This window comes from Cryptotermes secundus, unplaced genomic scaffold, assembly GCF_002891405.2.
Source record: "Cryptotermes secundus unplaced genomic scaffold, Csec_1.0 scaffold106, whole genome shotgun sequence".
Taxonomy (NCBI): domain Eukaryota; kingdom Metazoa; phylum Arthropoda; class Insecta; order Blattodea; family Kalotermitidae; genus Cryptotermes; species Cryptotermes secundus.
Window position 1 is genome coordinate 664,007 of NW_019734310.1, and position 12,189 is coordinate 676,195.

The window sequence follows — 12,189 nt, forward strand, 5'->3', positions numbered from 1 at the left end:
TATTTTGTAAAGTATCGACGAAGTTCCAGACCGTCTGGGGTCCACCCAGGCTCTTATTCAGGGGGTAGCGGGGTTAAGATGGCCGAAGTGTGATGCTGAACACTCACCTCCGTCTACTGTCGAGACTGATGCATGCAGCTAGTCTTCCACTCCTTTATACATTTTCATGACCTGACAAATACCGGGCCAAATTTGCTTGCTTATATGCCACAAAAATTTACTTACTTTGGTCTCTTCCTGGAGTTCCCCAGTTGCTCTGTTTCTAGTGCCTACGTCTCTATGCCGAGTTTCCAGCTCCTCATCAGAGTCGCCTGAGACCTGCTGATAAGAATAATCCAGATGGACTTTGTGCGAATTAACCAGTTCCAAAGAGCAGAGACCTTGATGAGAAGGTAACTGTTTCTCTGTCCTTTATGGAACTCTTTGGTTCATTAACATAATGTCACGTGTTAGTAACCAGACACGGGGTTTGGATTGGTAACTGCATTTAATGAAAACTTACAAATTGCAAATTGCACGCAATTATAAAACTCACTAATTCACGCACTCTACTTCTCACTACACCACACGCTCTCTATTCTATGGCTTCTCTAGCGGTTGCCTGGTAACGGATCCCAACAAAGTCCTCCGCTCACGTTGTTACAGGCTGGCGACTCTCTCACAACTAGCTAATAGAGAGTGAGAGAGTCTGAATTATTCTAAGACTGGCGGTTTACCACCAATCAGTTCGTCTTGGCGCCAAGCCCCTTGAGGATCACGACAAGAGACTTCTTTTTTTGCAACTGTTATAATCTATCTCTTCATCAAATCGGACATTTACACAACAGAGTCGCCCGTCAAATAGTAAATTAAGCAATAACATACAACATAACAACGGACCTCCGTACACCATATCAGCCATTGTGTATATAACATGTCCGTATAAGTATTACATGCATTACGATTACAACTAACAACTTCCAAGTACCATCGCATATACAATTTTTAACTATACTATTCACTATGTAACTGATCGATTAAGATTTTAACTTTTATTGTAATTTATATTTGCATTCACTCATATCATTTTATACCAGTGTATATTTGGAAGTTTAGTACTGTGACTTATATTTAGCATGCAATTCAATAAAATTAGTTTTAATGTATTTGCCTGATGATGGCCTTATTGAAGGCCGAAACGTGTAACAAAGGTATCTTCTAGAGCTGCTTACAAGTGTTATTGGTGTTGTGTTGTGACGGTTTTCAGTAAGAAATGATCCCTTGCAATCATAGTCCTTCTCTGAAGAGAATATGGGTTACCGACAGCAACTCGCTATGCAGTCTCGAATCGGACCGAATAGAAAACACCGCTTCCAGCAGGTCTTCTATTTTTGCATTTTTATTATGCGTAGCAATGGCAATGACGTCAAAGCGTGTTTAATGTACCGTTGCCTAGCAATGGATGACGTCTCTTGTTGAGATATTCGATCATGTCACAATATTCACAACAGCCGCCACTGAAATCTATTCTAAGCCACTTGCATTCAATATATCTCATATCCTGTATCTCTAAGACTCACATTCAATCTTATTCTCTCATCTCTCGTGTTGTCTTTGTCCTTTAGATTTTACGATTATGATTTTGTATGCATTTGTCGTGTCCCCATGTTTCCAAAGTTTTCAGCCCCTCTCACTCTTCCTGACTTAATCACTCTAAAACTTATGGTGAGGAGTGACATCTGATGAAATATGAAGCTCTTCATTAGGCCCTCCTTCTCTCTCTATGGATCTACAGCCCTTGTAGAACTTGGCCCCTTTTTTCAGTTTCTGAATCCTATACACAGCCGGTACGACTCCTTGCACAGGGGATCAGCCCGTCGCAAGGTCGCTACCTACACACAGAACAGACGCATACAGATATTATGCCTCGAGTGGGATTCGAACACACGACTCCATGTTCGAGCAGGCGAAGACAATTCATGCCTTAGACCGACTTCATTAAGCCTACTGGTATTTAATTTTCTTCACTCTCCTGTTATTTCCTATTTTAATATGCAGATGTTCTCCCCAACCTACAGTTCTCAAACGCCTCCAGTCTAAATCCCTGAGGAGATGGGCCTCGATTCTGACGCATGGATTTTAGTTCATAACAATGGGGCGTGTCCCGAAAAGTTCACCATGAGATTCAGGGTCAATATCTATCAACAGACTTTTTTAAATGCTAGTGGGGTGGGTCTAAGTCCCTTGTCCTGCGGCCACTTCTGGCCTATTGTACCAGCCCCAGTTGATAGGTGAGGGTGATTGTGGAGCAGTTGGTGGAATGAAGATTGGCAGGGGAAACCGAAGTACTCATTCCAGCGCCACTTTGTCCACCACAAATCCCACTTGACCAGACCCGGGATCGAACCCAAGCCGCCGCGGTGGGAAGCCAGCGACTAACCGCTTGAGCTATGGCGCGGCCATAGCAACAGACTTGAAACGAGTGGAAGGGAAAGCGTGCAGTGAGCCACTTTCAGTTTTCTTTCGCGAAAAATATATTTTTCTCTCCATGTATATGTAAAAGAAGAACATGAGGACAATCTACGGGTTGTGTGCCTATTTTGCCTGAAGACTTCATTTCATGGCTATCATTCTTTACGGATCGGTAATTAGAAAATTCCTTCGGTCTACCACATCTATATCACGTGCTAAATGGTTACGTTTATAGAACACGACATATAATGCGCAAACGTGTCTTGCCTACAGGAATATTTCCTTGCTGAAACATCCTGTTAAAATACGCCAACAGCAGGCATGAGTGGATAACTGTACATTGTAATGCCGTATAATATATGTAAATATTTGAGTAAAAGTTTTCCCGTAACTAAGTTCATACAATTAATATCACACACACTGAACTGTAATTACATTGCGAATAAAACAAAACTACTTAATATAAAAAGCTGCTACATACTTGATTGTAATTACTAGGGCAGTACACTGAGATTAATTACAGCTGATCTTAACATACCTCAGTTTTCTCACAATACCATAAAGCGAAACTAAGCACGCCGTAAATTTTTTGATTAAAATACGTTTCTGCACATTTAACAATAAATCACAAAATGTGACAGTTCCTTATGGCAGTGCAATTATGATTTCTTTTTTCAGTGTCTGTGTTATCATTTGTCTCTTAAATTGATATTCCCTGGATACTGTCACATATTAGGGGTTTTCGTGACTAATAAGACGAAGTTTGATTTGATGATCGAATTTACTGAGCCTTTATACAAGTGGTTACAACAGTTCACAAATCAGTATCTTCAACTGAACACTCTCGATTTCTGACCGCACTACGCCTCCAACTGAACTGTCAGTTATTCTTGGCTTCTCGTTATACTATATCCTCGGGTCGGGCCACACAGAAAACACATCCATTGCCTAGTAACGGATTTCATCTGTTGCGTATTCGTTGCCGCGGGATGTGTTTACTGAGTTGTTGCCTAAGACTGGGTTTGTGCGTCAAAATATAATAATTAGGCTACAGGCCTATTTGCTAAATCTGATGACGCTTATTTCATTTAGACGGTCAATTTCTAAAGACAGGCTAACAGAATTCCAACCTAATATGCTACATATTGTGTGTGTGTGTGTGTGTGTGACGCGGATGGCGCAGTCGAAGCACTCAACAGCTTAGACTCGTGCTTTGTACGCCTGATGATGACCCGTGAAAGGGCCGAAACATGTTGCGTCTCTAATAAACATAATAAAAGCAAATGTTGATGCAGTAGTATCCTCTTTGTTTTGAATACTGATTGTTGTTGTGTATACGGTGTATTCCATCCTTATCTTATTTATGACACACAGCAGGATGCACAATATTAAGATATTCTCACGTGTATAAGTGTGACTATAGACGGGTTTCAACGGCGGACACTCCCCCTACTCTTGTTTCCCGACCTACCCCCGTTCTCAGATACCAGCTTCGAACAGCAACAGCTCACAGGGGCTGAACTGCAGCAGTCCTCTAATTCACCCACTCAACAAACCAACTCACTGCACTCCACTCCACTGTACTGCACTAACCGAACCGTCAAAGTTACGTTAGGTGGAGGTCGCGGGTTCGATTCCGATGAAGTCATTAGATCTTTTTTTCAAGTTACCTAATCTTTCCAGCCGCACTATGGCCCTAGTATCGACTCAGCCTCTAGCAGAAATGAATACCAAGAATCTTCCTGGGGGTAAAGGGCGCCCGGCCACTACGTAAGGCTGACAGACTTACTGCCATCTGTGAGCCGATTGTCTAGAGAAAATGTGGGAGCCTAGATGTCTCACAACCCTGTGGGCCTCCATGGCCTGTTTCAGGGATAGCTTTACCTTTACCTTATATTTCCTAATTTGAAGGTATCGCACCACACAATATTTACGGAGCCGTTATTGCGTATTATTAATCTCGTTCATAATCTAGAAATTCGCACGTGCCCCATCTTGGTAAAGTGGTCGGATCTTTCAAATACGTCATCCTTTGGGCTTCACTGGAGCCGGACCGGATAATTTTCCGAACGACGGCTGGTGAATATGTTACGATAGCAAAACACCTGAAGACGCCATCTTAACTTAATATGTTAGCGCTGTTACACAGTTTTAAGGTACAAGGTACAATGTTGGCTATACAAGCTTGTCGGTCTCTTTGAAGTCACATTAAGGGACCGGCAGACTTAACTCGAGGCAGTGTACAGTCGGTGCGGACGCATATAATGCCAGGTTTGTGAGGTCCGACCTCTAATGAATTAAGTTTGAAAGCGTTGAGGTAGCCCACTATGACGGTGCGACCAACACAAACACACAAACATGACACTTTAAGCTTACGTGTTCTACGAAGGTTAAAAAGAAACACCTGAAGGGCACCTTGTTGAATGCCAATGAACTTCTGTTCAACCGGGTAGGACGAACACGAAAATGAGACGTAAAATTGTTTTGTTTCGGGAGCTGTGGGTAGTTCATGGGTTCTGGTATTGATTGCTGCTATCAGCAGAAGACATTATGAACACCGAGTGCTGTAACAGGATCATGGCGTGTGGAAGGGTAAGATCACAGAAAGTAGAAGACATAAAATTCACTTAAGACTTAATTTCGGCAGGTGTCCTTTTCGAATCCTTCAAATGAAAATAACACAAGAAAAGACAGACAAACCGACGGACGACACGACCTCCCCATTGTGCTTACATTTTATTCACTTCGCCCTAAACATATATAACTGGTGAAACAGATGCGATTATACAAATTTTGTCTAAAAGAGATGTGTAACCCAGCCTCCGATCCAATGGGTATCAGGGGCTCTCTTCCCGGGGGAAAAGCGGCCGAATCGTGAAGCTGACCACTCACCTCCAACTAATGCCGAGGTCAAGAAAACGTGGATATATAAATCCACTTCCTCCATACGCCTTCATGGCGTAGTGCTTAATTACTAAAGCACAGGAATGATTTTACCTTACCCTAGGTACAGGCTATAGAAAGCAAACGATGAGAGTGCATATGAACTGTAAGCATCGCACTGTTACATAGCTTCAAATGGAAGGGAAGATGGCCGTATGGTGAGCAGGTAAGAATTTGGAAGGAAGTGTTAGTAACCTAATTAGAGGTTCCAATCCAGTATTGACTTTGACAGACTGAGACTAAACATGTAGACGTCAGGCAAGAGAGCTGGTAACTCGACCGAGATTCGAACCGAGTAGCATTTCCGCTGTCATCTTCAATATTGCCGATTAACTCTTGGCCTCTTCCGGTTACAAAGACAAAAACTGTTGCATAAATTACAATTATGGTCAAGCGGTATGTAACCCCGTGTGATTTCTCTGTTCTTTCTAAAAGTACAAACTAAATTTTAGCAATTTTAAAGACGAAAATGTCTCAGTAAAATTTTTGGATTCTATTTCTCTTTGGTTGGGGCCCCGGAGTGACCCGTTCGATCACCTTAAATCCAACCCTGATTACGAATGCCTCGAAATTGTCGAATTCTTTGAACAACACAAAGTGAAAAATACTCCATGAAGATGTACAGGATGGTGAAGATATATCAACACAAATTCTTTATCTCGGCACCGGTTGGAAATGGATTTTCAGCTTCACACCCTGGACAGTTTATCCCCAATGAAACTGGCCCCAGTGCTATTTGGGAAAGAGGCTGCGTGAGCTTCAGATCCTGTCTAGACTATGTAGAGAAAACAGGAACCTCTTATCCCAGCTGGGAATCGAACACCCATTTTTCGGTCGCTCACCATGTAACTTAATCCCTGTACAGACTGAGCACGAGCCAGAATCAAATTGACCTTACTAATGAACGGTAACAAATACAATATACGTTGTGTTGGCTACTTTCACATTTGAAACACGTAGAATGACAGACACGATTTTTAGCCAAATCTACTTATTTCCAAAAAAAAAAAAGTAGGCTTATGAGATCAACATGCCATCTGTGTCTGTGAATCCCCTCTATCAATTTTTAATGTCTTTTTGAAACCTGGCATGGGTATCATGGAACCTGAACCCATCTCAGCGGTGTATTTTATAAATTTCTCACATCAGTATATGTATCCCTTTATCATTATGAGACAAGTCTCGGTAAAAAACATTACCGCGGCAACTAATACAAGCGCAACAGTAGAAAAATTGTTCGATGCGTCTTTTTCTATGCGGTCCGTGTCGTATGAAGAGAAAGTAGGCGATTAATGGTTCCCAGAATTCCTTGTTAAATTATGTGTGAGTTCTAAGCACTTCTGATGGAAATTACGGACTGAAGAGCAAACAAACAAAATTTCCGGATTATGATGACTGACAAATGCTTCACTTCATTCATGAGTATTGCGGAAATACGATAATCACTCAATATTGAGGTTAAGAGCCTCGATTTAGCACTCACAACACACTCGCGCGATGCAGGAAGTACCCGTAGCCTACAAAATTTATTGCCAAATACACGTAGCTCTAACAGATTAGTTCGTATCCTTGTTCTTCTAAAGGAAAAGATAAGAGCATAGAAAGGAATGCACTTAGAGGATTCGAAAGGCATAGAGAAACTTATCTTCTTTAGGTAATACACAGCTACCAGTAGCCTCAATCTTGCTCGTACCGTGTGTTCAGAAAGTAGGTAAGCAGATTTCCGAAGAAACTCAATTTATTCTTCTGAAAAAAATATTACTTCGTTCTTCCGTCCCCTGATTCATGGCCATAAATATTCACCAACCCTATGGCATATCTTAAATAAATGACCGACCATCAGCTTCTCAAGACAAAAACTATTCTACTGAATGGAGTCAGTTAAACAACTGCATTTTGAAACGTTGACATATATAAAATCCCGTGTGGAGGTGGGCTAGAACACTTCCATCGTAGCCCTGCTAGTCGTAGAAGGCGCCGGAAAGGAAACTCGATGCCTTGGGGTGAAACTGGACTACACTGTCACTATGGAACATAAATACAGGGACCTAATACTCCAGATTAGGGGTTGGACACAAGGCTGATAATCTTGCTCTGAAAAAATTGAGTGTGGCAAATTCCAAAAGTGTGAAAATCGATGACAAATCTGACATAATCTTCTAGGAAGGTTAAGGTTAAAAAGGGCTGTTCCGCTAATGAAGATGATGATGATGTATATGAAAAATTGACATAAATATCGTTTTTTGATTTCAGAGTTGTTTATATGCAACCTCGTATACTTACACAATATCTGAAGCTCTCACTGCAGTAGCTATAAAGTTCAATGCCTTTTGGGATGAGGCTCGGTATGGCCCTTGCAGGTGTTTACTGACGTTGCGGAGGAACGGTCTGCCTTCATCTTGAGGGTAGGCTATGAGTGCAGTATATCCCTCCGAGCCTGCTTTAACATCCACCAACAGTCGCGCCATAGCTCAAGCGGTTAGTCGCTGGCTTCCCACCGCGGCGGCCCGGGTTCGATCCCGGGTCTGGTCAAGTGGGATCTGTGGTGGACAACATGGCGCTGGGGCAGGTTTTCTCTGAGTACTTCGGTTTCCCCTGCCAATCTTCATTCCACCAATTGCTCCACAATCACCCTCACCTATCATCTGGGGCTGGTACAATAGGCCAGAAGTGGCCGCAGTACAAGGAACTTAGTCCCACCCCCAATAGCAATGAAAAAAAATAACATCCACCAGATTACACGGTGTCATATCCCAGAAGACATTAACCTTCATATAAAATGCTGACTAACCGGATATTTAAGGAAAAATGTTGTACAGTATTATGCATTGAAAGTAACACACTGCCGTCATCAATCCAGAGTTCACGGGGACAGTGTGTATGATGCATACTAACATCATAGTAACAAGCGTGTAACTCTCTAGAAAACCAGCTTCCTTTTATGGAGTTCGGTACCTGACAAACGGACAGTTGCTACAGCCAAAGACACTGGTAACTTTAAGGTTGTAACGCGGAAGAGGAACACCTGCTTAGGTATGTTCATATGTTCCGCATCTCTGGGCACACCTTCGGCGCGCCTTTGTCATCCGGAATTCTGCCACAAATCTACTGTTCAGGACTCGAGCTGGCGGCCCTCTGAGGAATGCAGTTGTGCTGAATATTTGGATTTTGCAGTGAGATAAACAGGAAGATGGAGAAAATTACATACGCGATTCATAATCTTTTACTTCCACCAAATATTATTGGGGTTATGGGTGTAAAACACATGGATGAAGTAAAAATTGCATACATAATTTTAATCGGAGAACATGCAGGGTTGAGAAAATTTGAGGGAAGATAATATAACTGATTGTAAAATCAGCGTATGGGCTGGGTATGGCTCAGTATAGTGTCCATTTGGGGTGGATCTTGTGAAAGTACAAATGGTCCTTAGGGTTCCACAAAATATTTAGAATATTTTATACAGGTAAACAACGTCTTCTCAAGAAAGAGCCTACTTCATGGAGTTCGACAGTTAGTTAGTTAGTTAGTTGTAACTTAAATAAGTAGGTCCAAAATTATATGGAACATCTTCATTTTTTATTTTGTACAAAATTATAGCTTGATAATATGCCTGAAAATGTACACCATCGACTGTTCTTCATTATTATGAAATTAGGAATTATTTTTTCGGTAATTATAAATTACATGCCTTATTTTTATCCACTACATCAAAGTCTCTGAATTAACTGCATAATCAAAATCAGTAGATTCCGTTCATGTATTCATGTATTCATATATCCTGTTTTAATAACTTCCAACTAATGCCCAGATCAAGCATCTCTCTCTCTTTCCTTTGGAACAAAGGACATCCTTGAAAAGTTTTGTTTCGCTTCAGTTTCTTAATCATAACACAGTCGGTAGGACTCCTTGGACGAGGAATCACCCTGTCGCGAGGCCGCTAGCTACACACAGAATAAACGCACACACAGGCATCCATGCCTTAAGTGGGATTCGAACCCACGATCCCAGCGTTCAAGCAAGCGAGCCTTAGACCGCTCGGCTACTGTGATCGGCCAGATAAAAAAATACACCCACTCTCCCCATGTGTTCATGGTGTAGTGCTCAATTAGTTAAGCACAGGAATAACTTTTCCTTAGTTCTAGCTGTGAAGAGATGTCACTTTTGACTTGTTGGATCTCGTTATATCCGGATGTTCATGTATAATTTTAACAGACCACAAACACCTTCGTCTGCTCCTTCGTAATCTGCCGTCTGTTACGTTCAGAAATATGATATTGTAAAAAGATATAATTTATATAATAAAAAGTTTAAATTCGATCATTCATTGTGAAGGGAAAGCATAAAACAGGTGACAGGAGAAGGCAAATCAGATGCACTTCCGCTGGCAATCTTTGTGTCAACATGTGTTAACCTATAAAACAAATCATGCCGTGAGAACACAGCTCGCTCTACGAAAACGCGACCCCGTTACCTACTCTTACCACTGCGCAAGTGTGAACGTAGCCCTACACTCAACAAGGTTCATCCTAACGGATGGTGTCTGTAGAAGATGGCGGTGCGTCACTGCAGACAGAGACCAAATGGTAAGTGAGTGTGGTCGCAGGAACTGGCCGAAATGAAATGAAACAAAACACTACAGATAAATAACAGGTTTATAATTTCTATTAAAATATTTCGACAAAATAAGTCTACAAATATTACACAAAATTATAAACAAATAGTATATATTTATTAATGAACTGAAATGAAATAATGCCAAAATCAGTACTTAAATTTTCGCCGTAACAAGCTGCTCAGCTTAGAATTTCGACAAACAGTTAATAAAACTGAAAATAACTGCATTTAGTTTCATTATATACATATATATCACACATAAAATGTAGGAACGTTTGTATATGTACAGTACGTATATCTTATGAATTAATCGTAAACAGAACTCAACACAATAAAACAAAATTTAAAAACTGGAAGTGATATTTACAATACCCAACATGGATTTGGGAAAATGGCATAATTATATAATATATTTCAAGCATGACATGCAAAATTGAAAAGAAAAACACATTCCACACTGATAGTTCATGTGATGTGAAGCCACCACGTGGGAATCTGATAGATTTAATCGTAAATCCTGCACTATTAACTAGGAAGCAGAAGCTTAGTTTTTTGGGGCAATTTACAATCGTTCATTTACAAAAAAATGTATACTGCATAACTTATTAGTATAATTATTAAATTAAGTTTTCTATTAATTTTTAAATAACATATTGGTCCTATACACTTGCTTTATACTTAATAACAATAACACATGAAAATCTAACCTATTAAAAACAATATTAGTAGCTTTATATATAACCTTAATTTATCTGTATATATTCAGAATTAACCTTCATACAAGCCAACAATCAGAATTTTAATGCCTGTATTTGAGCAAGTAGAATATAACTTTGTGCGAATTTAACGGTGTATAGACTTGTGTCTGCTAAGCCTAGGGACACTTTGGCAATTAAATATAAAATAATATGTGCTTAATCTGGTGAAAATTGTTTGCTAATTGAGAGATTTTAAGCTTTTAAGTATATTACCAGTGAAACCACTACAGCAAACAGACATCAGGGAGAAGGGAGCGGGGTAAGAAATTACGTACTAGCAACGGCTTTTGAGTTTGGGAATACTGTAATTTCTTTTTGATAATACTACTTTATTCAGTTCTGAAATTCTTAGCTATAAATTAAAAATGTATGCAATTCCTAAAACATAGTTAGAAAATTAATTTATATTGTTAGATGTAAGTCTATTAATGTAACAATATTATCCCAATTTTAAACACGTTCACTAATTCACTAATTCAACTTTTAAAAAGTTCTATCGATATGTTTCATGAGCACTACACTGGTATTACATGTAATTGGCAATGGAAAGTACAAGTTCGGAAGCTATGGAAATGTAGACCTCTGGCTTTCATAACGTTTTCCAAAGCAACAGAGTAAAACAATTACGCATGTTTGCGCGGTTAGGGGCATCCGCCTAAAGTGCCCTATTGTTCTGCAAATCACTTCCCACGGTGAATGCACTAATAACTGTTGTTACCTGCGGACTACCTCACTGCAGGAACTCAAAGCAGAGGCGTGACTTAAAATATTGTAATAAATACTAAATACATCTACTTCAACTGGATTCAAATTTAAATTTACGTGTTTCTTACCAACATTGTAACAGGTAGAACGGTAAATGTCCCTAAATTAACCATAACCCCTCTAAGTGGAGGTAAAGCTCTACAAGTTAACAGCTTCACGCTTTGGATGTCTTATATTCCGAATAAGAGCCCACTGAAATGATAGCTGGATAGGGCCAGAGCTGGTTTCAAAGCTATGACGAAGAGAAAATTTTGCAACAAATTTACCAAGATTTGAACTCCTGCCATCCAGTCGGAAGTCAGCTTCTTGACTAGTGTGAAGCTATGGATCATAACTGTAAATACAGTAGTCACTATACTTAAAGAGAAGTTATATTTTCAACAATTTATTTAAGGCTTTATTTAACAAATAATTTTTCAATCGTGAATGGTTAATAAACCTAAATAAGTCTATTAATCTGCTCTGCTTTGAACGAAGAAGGTAACATCGGTCAAACAACTGGTAAGCGTGTTTAGTGTACATGCGTGCTCAATTACACGCTGGCGAGGCGCTGACTGACGTTTAACTCACCGTCTCAGACGCTAAATGTTTCGCGTTCTTGTGCGGCTGTTGGCGTGCAGGCAATTCTCCCGCCAGATCACACACTTTCCGGACC

At 40.2% G+C, this 12,189-nt stretch overlaps 1 protein-coding gene across 12 annotated transcripts in view; it reads right to left on the reverse strand.

Moving 5' to 3' along the window:
- The window catches only part of LOC111868449 (centrosome-associated protein CEP250), a 119,668-nt gene that overhangs the window by 26,450 nt on the left and 81,029 nt on the right, over nt 1-12,189 (reverse strand). For 6 of the 12 annotated variants that reach the window (XM_023859088.1, XM_023859087.1, XM_023859089.1 and 3 more), the window contains 2 exons: nt 12,105-12,188; nt 226-321 (listed from right to left, as the gene is read on the reverse strand). In XM_023859088.1, the coding sequence (XP_023714856.1) occupies nt 226-321; nt 12,105-12,188 (180 nt within the window). The remainder of the gene's footprint in view (nt 1-225; nt 322-12,104; nt 12,189) is intronic. The other 6 variants (XM_023859092.2, XM_023859091.2, XM_023859086.1 and 3 more) reach the window with 3 other exon arrangements.